The sequence below is a fragment of the Neospora caninum genome, chromosome VIII (genome assembly GCF_000208865.1).
Source record: "Neospora caninum Liverpool complete genome, chromosome VIII".
Classification (NCBI taxonomy): Eukaryota; Apicomplexa; class Conoidasida; order Eucoccidiorida; family Sarcocystidae; genus Neospora; species Neospora caninum.
In genome coordinates this window covers 5,360,628-5,376,847 of record NC_018395.1, presented here as the reverse complement: position 1 = coordinate 5,376,847, position 16,220 = coordinate 5,360,628, and the positions used below count along the sequence as shown (strand labels likewise).

The 16,220-nt window shown below is 57.5% G+C and overlaps 2 protein-coding genes and 1 non-coding gene across 3 annotated transcripts; 1 reads left to right on the top strand and 2 right to left on the bottom strand.

The window, feature by feature from the left end:
• Positions 1–333: 333 nt before the first annotated feature.
• NCLIV_036760 (hypothetical protein) lies at positions 334–9,241 on the bottom strand (the record flags this gene model as incomplete). Its single annotated transcript, XM_003883877.1, has 12 exons — positions 334–495; positions 831–920; positions 1,473–1,564; positions 2,127–2,454; positions 2,987–3,282; positions 3,873–3,988; positions 4,539–4,834; positions 5,416–5,688; positions 6,081–6,227; positions 6,757–6,890; positions 7,371–7,481; positions 7,915–9,241. 12 exons carry the CDS (start codon positions 9,239–9,241, stop codon positions 334–336), a joined length of 3,372 nt encoding a protein of 1,123 aa, XP_003883926.1.
• Positions 9,242–12,340: 3,099 nt separating this feature from the next.
• On the top strand, positions 12,341–13,999 carry NCLIV_036750 (putative ADP-ribosylation factor; the record flags this gene model as incomplete). Its single annotated transcript, XM_003883876.1, has 3 exons — positions 12,341–12,473; positions 12,923–13,032; positions 13,568–13,999. 3 exons carry the CDS (start codon positions 12,341–12,343, stop codon positions 13,997–13,999), a joined length of 675 nt encoding a protein of 224 aa, XP_003883925.1.
• A 1,119-nt stretch (positions 14,000–15,118) lies between these two features.
• On the bottom strand, positions 15,119–15,190 carry NCLIV_t100015. Its single transcript has one exon. It is a non-coding gene; the product is annotated as a tRNA-Pro (tRNA).
• Positions 15,191–16,220: the final 1,030 nt, after the last annotated feature.

Genomic DNA, 16,220 nt, shown 5'->3' with positions numbered 1-16,220 from the left:
CTCGCGGCAGAAGACGCGCAGATATCTCGCTTTTCTCATTCTTCAATCGGCGCTCCGGAAACGACACGCCACCGTATTTAGGCTGTTGCCCCATCTCTCTCTGAAGGACCCACAGAGAGCGCCGGGCACACTGCTCTCACCAATGCTCCTGTGTTTCCCTCTCTCGGCGATTCTCCGATACGACTCCGCGTTCTCCGAAAACGCTTTTCACCTCTTCGCTCTCCGCAGCTTTGCCTTCCGGCTTCGCATTCGATCTTCGCGCGTGCGCCTCGGGTCTGCGGGGGCCTCCTTCCAGTGCATTTTTGTTCGGCTCTCCGTCTTCCCCGTCTGTTTTTATTCCATCTGAAGATGTGTGAGGAACTTGAGGTGACACTGCAAGAGAGCGAATTGCTCCTCGAGAGTCTGCCAGTCGCCTCGCAGCATGCGTTCGAGATCCGCTGCCAAGGCCGCGAGCTCGGAGTCTGACGCCGCGTCGGCGAGGACATCGCCGTGCGCCTGCATGCACCCCGACAGCGAAAGGCACAGCCACGACGAGAAGATAGAGCTGAGGAAGGACAACGTGCGACGGCCCAGACGAGACGCATGCGGGAAAGGGTGGAGAAAAGAAGACACACAGGTCACAAAGGAAGCCGTAGAAAAGCCCTCAAATGGGTAAAGCGGAAAGCGCTTCCACGCGGGCGACACGGAATGACGCGCTGGAGTCACGGGGAGTCCGACGTGAAAAAAGAAAAAAAGCCGGAAGAATCCGCGACAGGCCGCCACACGAGTCACGCCCGTGTTATTTGGACCTGAGACTTCGGCTCCACCCAGACCCCACACTCCCAACTCACCTTCAAAAAGACAGTCAAGAGGCTCTGAACCAGATCTGCCTCGTGGCGCTTCTTCACATGGTAGTGGAAGACGCGCACCATCTCCTCCACCTACACAGGGGACAGAGTCCAGGGGTTCGCCGCACGCTCGAAATAAAGCGTCTCACCGTAGATATGTGGAAAACTATAGCGACAGCGATATACACATGGATATTTACACACGGACAAAAAAAGGAAAGTAGACGGTGCGTTGGCACTTTGCCGCAAAGACCCAACGCGACTCGAGCCTGTCGGCCATCACTTCTTCTGTCTCGCGCGTAAGAAAGGACTGCAGAGGGAGCGGCGACCGTTAAGCACGGACACGGACAACAAAATATATACAGTCAAGAAGCGAGAGACACACGGAGGCAGCGAGAGAGAAAGGCGGCGTGAGGCCCGATCTCCCACAACCGCAGAAGACCACAGTGTGGCTCTCGGCGCAAAGAGAGAGGAGCGCGAAGAACACTTTGGAGTCCTTGGAGAACACGCAGAAAGCAACCATCACGCCGGCGTGAGAACCCGCTGCCTCAAGCAGAACCGTCGCAAGCGTCCCGTTCTTCCCTTTGTCCTCGCTCGCCGCCGGCGATACACGCGTGCCAGTTTTTTCCTTCAACGCGCGCTTACCTCTCCGTCGGAGCTGCCGGCCAGAATGCCGAGTTGGTGGATGGCGAGGGAGACTCCAGAGGGGGAAAGGCCCTTCAAATATTTCAAGATCTCTGCAAGGACGCGACGTGGACACAGGAGAGCGCCTCTCGTGAAATGTCGCACAATGACAGACGAAAAACTTCGTGCTCTTCCCCTGCAGAATCGCCACCGCATTCGGACCCTCGGTCGTGGAAAACAAACCTCGCAAGGAGGATCAAAAGCGCTGAGCGGAGAAGGGGCGCATATCAACACCCCGACTGAGTAAAAATGTGTGCGCTTGGATTCACCTCCGTAGATGCCCACCCTACTTCGTGGCCTTGCAAAAGAGTGGGGCACTCCGCGGGAACAAGTTCCACAGACACACTCTGAACGAAAACGTGTAGACCGTGAGGCACGATCGGTTTGCGCTCGCGACCCGTGGTTTGTGGAAGGCGCAGGTCCACCTGCGTTCGAACGAGGCCTTAATGACCGTTTGCGCCGCATTTTAGTGTTCGCCATCCCTCCTCTAGCATGTGCGGTGTGCCGACACACACGCATGCACATCTACGCATGCGAGGCAAACGCGTAAAATGCTGAACGTCCAGTTTGTCTGCCGCGTCTCTGGGGGGGAGGGGGGTGCGCTTCGGGACTTACGCATATATCTCTCTTCCTTCGCTCTGGGCGTCTCCGACGAAGGGATGGCAAGCAGCTTTTGCAGCTGCGACCGCACATCGAGGCCGCCCGTGTCGGCGCAGAAGATTTTTTGTCCCTTCTTCTTTCCCTCCTCGCTTTGCGTTCCTGCCTTTTTCCCCGAGAAGAAGGCGACTGCGTCGTCGCCTAGGCCACTCGCGGCTTCCGACTCGCCGTTCTCTTCCGGTTCATTCCACGCCTCGTCCATCGGGGCAAACTTCGCCTTAGTGCCCTCGTAGCGCGTGGGAAGGAAAAAAGGCGCAGAAACTGGAGCCGCCACCGGCTGAACGGGCTGGAGGGACACGAAAAGTGGAAAGGAAGACAAGCAGACAAAGCGCATGCTCGCGAGTGCGGCAGAGGGCCTGCGCGAAGGAAACGAAGCAGGCTGGTCGGAGCAGGATCGGCAGGGGGAAAAAGCGGCGAGACGCAGAGAAGGTCAGAACGATGGACGGTAAAGACACGGCCGGGTACGCTCTCTCCGGAGCTTACCCAGGAAGACGCAAGGCAACAACGCGGAGGGAGAACACGAGATGTACGCTCGAAACGAACGAAGCGTGCGTCAACGCGATGGGATCGAAAACGCGGCTCCCTCAAACCCGTAGAAAGTCCCGTCGTCCCTTTTAGCACGGTGAAAGACAGACTGTATACATTTTCAGAGAAAACTTTTTAAAGGAAGGAGAGAAGGCAATGGCGTTTTCGCCGAAAGGAATGGAGAAATCTCTGTGCTTTACAAAACTCGCAATCAGATCTTTGCCGCGGCGTTCTCTCGAACACCAGTGCCTCTCGTCGATCGAATTCGGCACCGGATTTGTCGCTTTGCTGACCTTGCATTTGTCTTTGATTTCTTCGATGGAGACGATCGCCTGGAGTTTCGCCGGCGTGACGCTGGACAGCGTCAACGCTCCGTCGAAGAGAGGTTCGCGCTTGGTCTTGTAGAGCATGAGACTCTTCTTCACGCCTTCAGGAGTATCCGCAGGCGCCTGGGTGTCTCCGTCCTCTGACGCTTCAGCAATCCCTGCAGGGTCTTCCACGTCGATCGGCTCGGACGGCGACGCATGCAGGAGAGGCGCAGTCAAGGCCGGCTCGAAGGCGTGCTTGTTCGCCCAGACGAAAACGCCCCCTGAGAACCCGGAAGTGTTCATGCAGATTTGCCAGAACGAATAAGCGAGTGGTCGCTTCCACGCTCGGGCGTGAGCGCGACGTCTCGATGGAGAGATCATCTCGCGCACTCGCGTCATCCAGCCGGAAAGACCGGAAGCGCGCAGAGCGCCGCAGGAGGAGAGGCGAGGCGCACTAGGATTCAGAAACGGCGCGGATTCCTTCGCGAAGCTGCCGGGTGACTCCAGTGTATGAGAGAGGAAATTCCCAGACAAAAAGACAGCTGTTTACATGTCGGCAATACACACAGTTTTTATCGATGAGTGCCCGCCTTTATGCATATTTCGATGGATGCAGAAATGCAGATAGAAATACAGCTTTCCACAGATATAGACAGTTAGTTGGTGTTTCCAGTCAAAGCAACACCCAACACACTTGGGAAACAGCCTGAGGGGGAGCAATACACAGACGAGAAGAGAGGCAAAAGCGCACAGCGCCGTTTTTACGTCTGTGCTGCTACGCTTCCTTGCCAATAACGTGGGCCCCAGTCAAAAACCGCGAGATCTCCTAAACATCTATATAAAAATTTTCATGCACAGGGCACAAATTTACCGTGTGCATGCTCGTGGGAAGTCAGAAGGAATGTCCCTGTGGGGTCGAACGCCAAGGCGAGGACGGGGCTCTTGAATCGCAACCAGTCGATGACTGCCGCGCTCAGAATGTCATAGCTGAAAGACAGGAAAACGGGAAACACCGGCATTCGACGAATCGCGGAAAACGGCAAAGTTGAGGTTCGGGTCTCACCCGCCTCCTTCAAACATGTAGGAAGCCATGTGTCGATTCTCTCTCTTCTCTCACGCTTCGCCGTGCAACTGTGCGACAGACAAAGATACATGGATACATACAGATATATACTCAAGGACGAATCAATAAACATCTATATACATCTATATACATCTATATACATCTATATACATCTATATATATATATATATATATATACATCTATATATATATATATATATATAATCGTGTATGCGTATATGCATCACTGTACAGATGGGCAAATGATATACACGTTGCCTTCTCGGTGCAAGTACATGCATGGATCGTTCAGCGAGCTCCCACGCATGTAGGAACGGAGATAAGCTGGCGGCACGCCGCAGAGTTGGACGACTCGCCCTCTCGCTCGCTTCCTCTGTTTCGTTAGACGGCGCTTTCACCCCTTCCTTTCCGTTCAACATGGTGTCTCTCGTTTTCGGAATTGCTCGGCCTCACATGTACAGCGTGGGCCCGTGCGAGGCGCCTGGCCGGGCAGCGACGGCTAGCCAGCGCGCATCGGGCGAGAACGCCACCGCCCCGGGGGCTGCCGGCGCGCCGTCTTTGAAGATCGTTCGAATGACCGTTTGCGAGAGAATGTCGACAAGAAACACCGCCCCGTCTTGCGTGGTAACGGCGAGGAGGGACGAATTTGGAGACACAGTGAAGGAGGCAACCGGACCCCTGGACGTGGGAAGAGGAAGGCGACGCTCAAACGCTTGCGTCGTCAGCGAGTAGAGCGAGAGAGCCACGTCCTGGCACAGCCGAAGTCGCACAACGACACAGCCGCAAAATGACAAAGCTGCAAAAGAGAAAACAATCTGTGCATGCCCGAAACGACTCCCCATAAACGTGGGCAGTGCTGGAACTACACATACCCCCCCCCTCCCCGGAGATCTGGGAAACCAAAAGCACACCGGATCTATAGTTCTGTGTGGATACGTCGAGCCTCGATCTTTCCGCGTGCACATGCATCCGCAAAAAGTGTAAGTGTCCACGCGGGTGTGCGCGCGCGCGGAGTCTGCTTGCCTCGTGTGCACAGAGTCTCTGCAGAAACCTTCAAAAGCCCACGATCGTGCATACTGTTCAAGCACGAGGCGGCGAGAGTGTCTGCGAAAGGCTCGCCACAGCCGACAGACACGGCGCCAAGTTCGCGCGCGCATGCGGGCCAGGGGTGAGCGCGTTTTTCGCACAGAGAGTTTCACGACACGAACAGCGCAGCGGAGCTTCAGCGGCGCCTTCAGGTACAAGCTTGTTCCTCGCCGCGTCAGAAGAGACAAACTGACGACGGGATCCTGAAGGGGAGTGAGTCCCAGCGCGCGAAGGAAAGACTTACGGAAGGGTGCGAAGACGCGGCGATCACCGTCGAGGACTGAAGGATGGCGACGGCGCAAATGGAGCGCAGCCCGCCCCCGGCCACCAGGGCGCGGCTTCCCTCGGCGCGCCCTAGGCCGCCTGTGAAGGCGCCGCGGTGTTTTCCCGACTGCAAATTGAAGCGGTGGAGGCTGCCGTCTGCGTAGCCCACGACGACAAAGTTGCCGCAGCCGCTCACTGCGACTGCCGTCGCCGGCGTCGAGGCGTGGCGAGAGACGCGAAGCGCCACAGGCGTCTGCAGAGTGCAGCGCGCGGACAGGTCGCACAGACGCCGAGACTGTGTGTCGAGGAGAGCGCACGGCAACGGATGGGGTCGTGCACGAACCGCGGCACCGGGCCACAGGGACACATCGGCACAGAGGTGGAGAGAGGCGCACCACAGACGCGCACCTCCTGAGAAAGAGACGCGGGGTCGAACACCTAGACCACATGCAGAATGTACAAAATAGCCTGAGCGGTCTGCTTGAAAACCGACGCGTCGCGTTTGCACGTGAGGAAAACGGAACGCGACCCACGGATGAACGGAGCAAACAGAAGGGAGTAAGGCGCGGCAGCGTTTGCGAGAGCCGCGTGGACAGTAAAGCAATCGAAATGCTTTTGAAAAGTGCCCAACACCCAGAGACCCACCAGAGTCTTCTCGTGGAAACTCCAGACGAGCGCCGAGTGAGCCCCGCGGTGTAGAGACACCACATTTGGCCAGTCAAAGTGGCGAGACGACGCGAACGCGATGTCCGTTACTGCTGGCGGAAAACGTTTGGATCGGAAACCCCACTCCTAAAGAAAAATCACAATGAAATCCGAAGATGCATATATCTATACATGTATGCATACACATACACAAGCCTATGGATCTACATATCGACGTCTCTATCTATATCTATGTAAATATATATATATATATATATATACATATATATATGGTGGTGTGATATCGCTGTGAGGGGGGTCGTCAGCAGCGTCATGTAGCTTCGCGATATGAGATTGTCGACTGCGTTCTCGTTGGGGTGCTCCTGCTGTCTGTCCCTCGCGAGGGCCGACGCGCCTTCAAACACATCCACGAGTCGCCGATAGCTCTTCCCTGCCCATGACATCCACGAGTCGCCGATAGCTCTTCCCTGCCCATGACATCCACGAGTCGCCGATAGCTCTTCCCTGCCCATGACATCCACGAGTCGCGCGTCGCGTGTGTTGCCTGCCGCCTGCGACTACCCCATCTTTTTCGCGGACGGTTATCTCCGCTCTCTGTTTTTGTCTGCGGCTTTTTCGCCGTGGCCGTCCGCTCCCGCGTGGTGGTGCAACTCACGATCGCTTTCTTCCGGAAGCACTTGGACGAGAAGACGCAGTTCTGTTGGTGCCGGATCAGGGACGTTCGCGCCACGTGGCCACAGCCGCGGAGCGCGCTGGTGGTGAGGAGCTCCGAGCCTTCCTGGATTCCATCTGGACACGGCAAGGCACCGACACCGGAGATCCGCAGCGTTCAGCGGCGCCTAGCAACGTCCCTCTTTCCCCCGACTGTCCCGGGCCCCTCGCCTTTGGTCCCGGCCATACGCCTTGCGCGCACCCTCACCCGACTCGTCCGTCTATCGCTGACTGTCCGGCTGGCATTTCTTCTCGTCTGCTCCGTCTCTCGGCCTGGCCCATTTCCCGCCTCTGTTCGCTGTCCTGTGTCCCTCCGCGTTTCGCGTCTCTCTCCTCGCGCTCCCTCGTCTTTCCTGCGCGCTGTCTCGCCGGCGTCGCGAAGCGGCAGGCAGGAAAGGAAAGGCGCGCGGACGAGGCACAAACCGGGGAGCGCGAAAGCGCCACGGGGGACCGCCGCGCACGCGTCGGAAACGGAACAGAGGTCAGCAAAGACGAGAAGAGAAGACGAGGCCCCGAGGCAAACAAGGCGGCAGGGACAAAAAGCGGAACGCAGCTCACCGTAAAAGCTCATGAAGTCAACGGGGCCGATGTGGCCACGCCGGGACTTCAGTTCTCGAGGCAGGCCTGTCGGCTGGTCGAAGATCCACATGATTAAACTGTTGTCCTCGCCTGAAAGGGAAGCGAAACACAAAGGGAACGCGCCATTCACTCTGTCGCAGAAAAAATGTGCTCACTCGCACCCTCCACACAACACGGTGAGGGTTTCTCGCAAAAGGCCTTCCCGAGTGTTGTCTTGGAGCTTCGCCAGTCTCGAACCTCCCGCCGCTCTCCGTGTGCAAATCGCCTTTTTGGCGCGCGTCGCTCCGGGGAACGTGCAGAGCTTCCGGCACCCCTGTCTCTTCAGCCGCCCGCTTTTCTGGATCTGACGTTTCGCGTTCCGTTGTTCTCCCGCGGGTCTCTTCCTCTCCGTCCTGTCCGTTTAGTTCTCTCTGGTGCCGCTGGGGTGTCCGCGCCGACTGCTTCTGGAACTCGAAGTGTGTCGCGCTCTCGCGGTCCGTCGGGATCTTTACGTTTCGTCGACAGCCCCCTTTCTTCCGCTTACCTGACGAGACGAGAATGGGTTGACCGGCGTAGAACTGGAGCGACCGGATCGGGCCCTCGTGAGCGCCGTCCAGCGCGCCGAGGAATCTGCCGCCGTCGAGGCTCCACACGACGAGCTCTCCGTTTCTCCCGCCGCTGACGAGGACCGCGCGGTCTGACGCGTCCTCGTAGGACGCGACCGCGTCGTTGCGGAAAGCGAGCGCGAGGACCGCGCCTTGCGCCGGCGAGTGGGCGAACTCGAGGAGGAGCTCGTCGCGGCACAGGTCGACGACGGCGATTCTTCCTGAAGCGAAGCCCACCGCGACGACGTCCGGCTCCGGACTGAGAGCGAGGACTGTCACCGCGCCCCACGCAGAGGAGGCAGACGTGACGAGACTGGAAAGCGCCTCTTCCTCCCGGTCGCTGGACGCGTCGGAGGAGACGCTCGGTCTTCGCGGCGTCTCGGCGTGCGCAGCCATCGCTGGGGTGTCTAGACACCGCAGCTGGTGGACGACTTGGCCGGTGCGGAGGTTGAGGAGCATGAGGCAGCCGGAGTCAAAGCCGACGAGAACTTTGTTCAGGTACGTAGGCGGGTGAACGAGCGCGGTGAAGAGCGGGAGACGCTTTTCCGCTGAAGCGGACGCAGCGAAGAAGTCGCGGTTTTCGCACCGGCGGACGAGCGCGCCCGTGAGCCGTTCAAACACGCAGAGCTCGACGCCCGTGAACGTGAGCAGCCAGTCGCCGATGACGAGCAGGCCGCGGAGTTTGTACTCGGGCAAGTCGGGAATCGCGCGGTGGGCATGTTTTCCCGGAAGGAACTCCGCGACTTTCTCCAGCTTCTCCCAGGCAAACACTTCGTACTTGCCGGCGGTGTAGACGGTCGAGCGGTGGACGGCCAGGTGCCGGATTTTGTGGCCGAGCGGGGGGCTGGAAAACACGACCCGCAGCTTCGCGCCCTCAAAGACCTGGAACGCCCGACCCGAGCTGCAGGTGATGAAGTGCTCAGTTCCGAGACGCGCGAGGCCAAAGGGAACCGCCTCCGTCACTTTCCCCAGCATGCGCACGGGGTGAAACAAGACGCTGCCTGCGAGCGGAGAGGCTGACGCAGCACGGGAGGGAGCGGGCGAAGACGCAGGCAGGTCGTGCGCGGGGTCTTCGCGTTTGATCGACTTTCGCGCCTGTTTGGCGTCGTCTGAAGAGGCGGTGCGGCTTCCCGGCCGGCTCTTTGAAGCGGAGACTGCGGAAGATTCGGAATCCGCACCGCGTCGCGTCGTTCCCTCGGCCCGCGACCGGAGACCGCCGCACGGCGCGGCGCGCGGAGCCTGGTCCATGGCAACTCCAGGAGGCATCGTTGGGAGGGTAACGTTCACGGGAACGCAAGGCCTCTCGTTGTCAGCTCTTAGCAGGAAACAGAGCAGGGAAGAGAAGGCGTCGGAGCCGGAAGAAGAGGGGCGCGACCGCCGCGCTCGCGGGTGACAGGACGCAACAGGGCAGATCTAGGGCGCGCGCCGGACAGCTCGAGAGAAGGGAGGAAACGACGGGCGGAAGGGTAAGAGAAATTCCGGACGCGCACAGAACGAAGGAAACCGAAGAAGAGAAGAGACAGAGACGCTGGAAGACGCCGGGTGTACTCTCGAGCGCTGCTCGCGGAGGCTCGACGTCGACGTGTCCATACAGCTGGTCACAACGGTGTCTAGAAAGAGCAGAAAAGTGGAATGCGAAAACATGATCTCCTTTCCCATCTCCTCGCTCCCCCCCGCATGACAGACTCAAACGCAGAACAGCCCCTCGTTCTGCCGGCCCTCGCTGGTTCTGTCCCCTCGTTTTCCGGCGGAAAAGTCGGCGGCAACCGGCGACGTCCAAGTCTGCAACTCGCCTTTCGGAAAGAGCCAGCAGAGAGCTCCAGTTTGAGATTTCTCACGGCTCCTGAGGAGAAAGATTGAGGCCGTCTGTGTCTCGATTGCGCCGACGCTGTTTTCCCGTCGAGAGCAAATGCTGTCGCGCATGCACGCGATAAGAGGAACATGTCCAGGCTACCAAGGTGTCCTCAAGAGCCCCCGTCTCCCAAGTGAAGAGAGACGGTTTGAAAAAACACGGAGAGAAAATGAGCGAAGCGGAGGAGAGAGAGGAATGAACCCGCAGACCAGAGGGCCCCACTCAGCAAAAATCGCTGAGCCCCCAGAGCGCAAGAGCATGTGGAGAAGCCGGCTCCCCCCCTGGGGGCTAGCGCGGCCTGGAGTGCGCCCGTCGTTGAGCGACGAAACCGGATAGGAGACGTCCTTTGGGAGTCAAGAAACGGCAACTTGCGCTCAAAGCGGAGCACGGAAAGACGGAAGGATACTTTCTGTTGGAGTGTGCTGTCAAAAAGCAAGAGGCCTTCGTCCTTGCTCTCTCAGGTGTGGAAAACCCGCAGACGGGAACTTGGCGATCTACGGAGCAAAACGCGCGCGTGACCACGACGTGGCTGCGCGAAAAGTTGATGGGAAACTTCGATTTCTCCGTGCCTGTCGTGTGTCCGAGAACGGTTAAAGAGGAGTTTCCGAAGACCCGGTTGACTCTCACGAAAATGCCTCAACGAAAAGAAACAGACACATGTGTGTGACGGCTGCCGCCGTTTACGTAAGCGTTTTGCGCTGTCTTTTTACGGGGGAACTGAGGCACGTAGGACTCTGTGGCGGGCGCTGTCGTGCCACAAAGATGCGAGGTCTCGTGTTTCTTGTGTCCCGACGGATCGTGAACGAGGTCGCGTTTTCTGGCTGTGAATTCCTCTCTTTGAAGCCCTTCGTCCACTTCGGCCGCATGCAGCCGAAACTGTGCTAGATGGACCTTGACGGACGAGCAAATTTCGCGGCACCACCTTTTTCTCCGCACCCAGACACGTTCTCAAGTGTTTCCTCCCCTTTACAGCCGGGCAAGATCAGGAATGTCTCGTGTCCCAAAAAACGAGAGCCGTGCGGACCGGGTCTCTGTTCCTCGGGAGATGGCCAATGCGGCGCCGTTTACACTGCGTTGCAGCGGGCCTTCTGGTTCTCGCGGTGTTCTCCAGGACATCCCAGCATAAAGTCTCCTTCTACCGTCCTTGTTTTTTTCCGCGGACCACGGCGTGGACGGGGTGATTCCTGCGGTGTACGTACACCCGCACTGAGCGCTAGTTGAGGAAGACCTCGGAGGGCTTTGATAAGCAGCAAAAAAACACCCCGAGTCGCCAGGTTCACCGTCTGTCGCCGTCTCCAGCGACAATGAGAACCCGTATGTCTCTGGATTTTCTCGCCTCCTTCCTTCGAAACGCGGCGGCAACCCTTTTGGCCGGTAGGCCTCGCGCACTTGACGAGCAGCCTAAGTGAGAACGGTTGCGCTTCCGCGCCTCGAGAAGAGCGAGATTTGACAGCCACCGGAAATCTGGACCTGGAGAAAAGGGGCCTAGAACCTTCAAGAGGCGGGGGGAACCGGCGAGAAACGGAAGCTCGTGGCGTCGTAGGTCAACGTCGAGCGCAGAATGCGGACGCGTCTGCCACGGACAAAGCGGGGACGACTGACGATCACCGCGGTAAATGTCGCTCAGAAAAGGCCCAGAAGGACGGAGGAAAAACGAAATAGAGTGGAGCTGGGCCTCCACAGATAGACTAGCCCGCGACGATTGGAATCGCAGACCAAGGAACGGCAAAAAGAAGCCTTTTTTGGTCCATACACCGCCTCCGGTTTATAGGCCGAACGCGGGCCAGGCGCGTCCAGGAGACAGAAACGCCCTTGCGGTCCCCCACGCGAAGGCACAGGGCGGATGCCTGTGTCTCCAGTCGCAGAAGGGTCTGCGAAGCAGCCAAAGTGACAAGGCGTAGGAGACGACCCCGAATCCGCGAGGCTGCACGCCGACGGCCTAGCGGGCGTGTGGCGGTTCGCATCGCGGACTGTCTCCCAGGCGACAGATTCGAGACGACGGCGAGGGGCAACTGAGACTGGCGAGGATTTCGCCGCCTCCAGAGGAGCGCAAGAAGCCGAAAAGCCTTGAGCTGGAGCGGCGAGTTCCGAGGTCGTCGGTTCGCGTACCACGACACTGTCGTGGTAATCTCTCTTTCCCTGCTGCTCGCCTTTCTGTAGATCTTTGTTTCTCGTGCCACGAGCGCATCTCTTACGGGGCGCGTCCTCTCGCTTGACTTCCGACACGGGGTAGCCGCCTCTCTCGCGCGTTTCCGTGGGTGAATCTGAACCCAGAAGGCGGCGCTTGGGGTACCGCCTGCGGAGCGATCTCCGCGTGGGAGACTTTCTCTTGCGAACCGTGTTGGAGCGCGAGAGTAGAGAAACGCGAACACAGAGCGCAGCACATCAGATATACGGAGTGAAGAGAAAGAAGAAAAGGCGAGGGGCGTACTCGCCACAGGCCTTGGCCTGTCGCGGACGAATGGCCGAGGCGGAAAGCCGTGGGTTTTTCCGGCCGTTCCTGGTCCGTCACCATGGGGTGCTGTAAGTCGAAAGTGAAGAATTTGGAGTCCAACGGTGCGCTATATAAAAGCGCCCCGCACATCATGTTTGTTGGCCCTCCTGGAGTAGGAAAGACAACGCTTCTCTTCCGCATAGTTATGCCAGGTAAATTCACCAGCTAGTCGTTTTCTGTGACTCAACGGCCCTCGGGCGTCTTCTTGTCCTTTCGTGTCGATGTGAGTGTCTGCGCGTTTTATTTACCGTCGCGGTCCTAGTCTGTTTTCTCTCTGTCCGTGTCCGGGAACAACCAGGCATCTTCGCTTCTGCCGAAGTGGTTTTGGCGCACGCCTCGTCTCCCATCCTTCTCTGCCGTTAAGGCTCCATCTGCCTGCTAAAAACGCGAATCTCGTGACGGTGCCTCCGGTGTTTTTAGCAACGCATACGTGCAGATCCTTACATGCACGTGCATACAAGTAGATGCACGCAACTGCATATATATATATATATATATATATATATATATGCCAGGTGGTATGTGGATATCTAGATATGGTTTCATGGTGAGCGAGACTTCCGTTGAGTGGAGCCGATTCGCATTGTTTGTTGTTCCCCAGGATGGACGGATATCATACAAGGCATGGAGCCGACGAAAGCGTTCTACCACGAAGTTGTCGTCCGACGTGGACGCACTCTGCATCTCTGGGACTTCTCGGGCAACCCCGCGGTGAGTCGGCAGCGGGGGCTGCCTAGAGATAGATGGAGGCAGTGACGAAACGGCAACGCAGAGAAGCACGTTTCCTTGGTCACCCACTCGCCATTTTCCCCCGGAGACACCAGCAGCGCACTCTTCGGGCTTCACTGCAGATGTGTGTGTGTTCGATGCGCTTCCCTCTTCCTCTCTGGGTTTGGCGTTCTTTCCGTGCGTCCTTGTTCACCCGTTTTTGATGCCGTGCCTTGTGCGTCACTGCGTGCTGAAACAAAGCAGCTATCCCCCACAGACGGTGGCTGGTGGATGGCCCCCAGGGGTCGCGAGGAAATTTACTTTATCGCTGTCTTTATGGCGACAAAGTAAATTTTTCTTCGCGGTCTCTGCGAATCAAACACTCTCGTGTTTCTGTGTGTTCGTCGTGCGCGGCGTGCCTCGGATGTCTTTGGGAGGATACCATTCCCCTCGCGCGCAGATCTGCCGGTCCGCACTCGATGGCATTCCAGGCATTTAGGTCTGAAAGGCGTTGCGGTGCTCCGACTGTTGTCCGCAGCTGCAGAGGTCGTGGAACGGGCTGTACCGGTACGTGAAGATGTGGGCGGCGGTGTACGTGGTGAGTCTGACAGACACGAATCCGGAGCGCATCGCGAGGAACCGCGCAGAACTGCGTGCGCTGCTCTCCGACGACTGTCTCTGCGACTCGGCAATTGTGGTGGTGATGAACACCTTCGGCATGGGGATTGACTCGGTGCCTATTCCCCCGCCGGAAATGGCTTCGCGCCTCGGACTGCTCGAGGCCGAAGACACGGCTGCTGCGTCGCGGCTTGCCTGGTTCGTTGTCGACGCGAAGGAGGGGGAAGGGGACGCTCAGTTTCAGGAGGCCGTGAACTTTCTGTTTGCTCACTTCGCAAAAATGGAGGCAGTCAAAGAAGACGGCAGCCGCCCCCAAAAGAAAAAGGGGAAGGCGAAAAAAGCTAAAAAGTAGCCAAGCATGTCCGAGGCGCACAGACATTTAAGGGCGCCTGCACGTGGACCCACGGCGCTGCCCCGCGATTCAACCTGCCTTCACGAAGGAGTTGGTATACCAAAACGATCGACCAGGGTGCTGATCTCCAGAGCTTCACAGTCTATGATTCTTTGTAGATCAGATATATCTGTATATGTGGGTATCCAGATGTCTATGTAGACTCGTGCAGAGATAGTTGTGTACACATGCTCACACGCTTTCTCCCGGATGCTTGCATGCATTAAACACATAGCAAGTCCGGCTGGTCTGAACCGCGGTTGGGTAAGTTGGAGCAGGAAAAAGCGAGCGAAACGGAGAGTTTCTCTCGCTGGGCCACAGGTGAAGCGGAACTTCAGAGGGCGAGGAGTGACGCAGTGTCTCTGCTGGGACGGGACGATTGCGGGTTCGTGCGTTTGAGAGAGAATCCGGTGAGCGAGCCGGAGGCTCAATCCCTTTTGAACGAATTGGGCATGGTGCGTTGGGTGCTAGAAAAACACCCATGCGCGGAGGATCACGGGTCGCGGAGGAACTCGAATGTCAAGCAGACGAGAAAAGAAGCACGGTTAAAACAGGTGGTGTCGCGGATGCCCATGTAGTGTACTGCCTACGGTGCAAGCATGGCGGTTGTTCTTATTCGAAAGGTCTCTTTCTTCGTCTGTTTCTTTTCCCTTGTCTTATGAAGAGAACCATGAGCTGCCTTGTTAGACGCTTTCCTGTCAAACGTTTTGGTTTCTTTTCCCTTCGCCTCCCGTCGTTGCGTAGGTGGCTAACCTTCACGCCCACGTGAGGGGTGAGTACCGCTGACGCCAGCCTCACGCGCCGTCTGTTCTGCAAAGTGTGCGGTTACTTGAAGGAGCATGCGTTTTGCCGCTAGAGACACTGGTATTCTCTGTTCACTTGCCTCTAACGCGAATCAAATTTACAGAGGCAGTACACCCACTTAGAAGGGCGCTGTTACCTCCTCCCATGCAACTCTTCCTCCTGTTGAGGCCGAGCGCTGCAGTTAGGAGGGACGTAGGCACATTATACCTTGGAAAGCGACGATATACAAACCTAGAATGCTTCCACGGGGTCCAGAGCCGCGAAGAGAAGAAGGAAGGGCTGTTCCGGGAATTGAACCCGGGACCTCTCGCACCCAAAGCGAGAATCATACCACTAGACTAAACAGCCGTAATCGCGCGGTTATTTGCGAGGAACAGAGAGTCCCCGTCTGCTGTTGTCCTGTGCCGTTAACGACCGCTTCGAGCTCAGAGGGCGAGAGAGCTCCAGTCTGGCCTTCTTGGAAAAAAGACACAGTCTCGTTCTCAATGGAATTTGCGCGCTAGTTGCCCCCGAACGTGAACTCAGAAGGAATGCCACGTGCCGTCACCCGTCAGTCTCGGTACCAACGTTCCGGCGCCTGACGAGTCAAACCGCTGCCTGTCAAGTTGACTGTGAGGTTTGGCGCGTACACGCCCATGGGCCATCGAGATTCAGGAGCGTCGATGTCTGCCTGTGTTTTTTTTCTCTGAAGGCCTTCCGTAGCAGATCCTCCTGCAGCTGCTTTCGAGGAGCCGCGAACGAGTCAGCTTGTCTCAGAGCTACCTCTTGTGGCACCAAACCAAGTATCACGCTGAACGAAGAAATGACAACTGACTGACGGATGCGGTGGAAGACGGAGAGTAAAGAAAACGAGCAGACTGATCCACCGGCAGCTGTCCCTCAGTCCACGGACGAACGGCACAACTGACGTTTTTAGGAGAAAAAGTAGAAACAAAACACACGACACAGTTTGACGCATAAACAAACCCCGGGGCGGTCCCATGCTACCAGATCCGGGTTCCCACAAGAAACATCTCAGTCGGATTCCAAAGAAAAAACACAAAAACCAAAGAGCATTTCCGTGTCCAAGTCGTCCCACGACGGGTCTAGTTCACCTGAACCGCCCGCTCTTTTGCGCGTTTTGTCCTATGGAGAAAAGAGGATGCGGCGTTGAAAAGGACCCGCTGCTCCTTGAGGAAAGCATGTAAAAGAACAATTCCTTTCGCTCCACGTCCGCTTCGAAACGTGGTTTCTTTCTCCGGGACTGCCGCGCCAAGTATCTACGTGTGCACGGACTCCCTCCTCGGTGCGAATCATGCGCAATGCTCCATGTTGTGTTGGCCTCCATAACCTTTTATCTCCTGATGAAAATGCACCGCTGCATTTCACTTACAAGTGT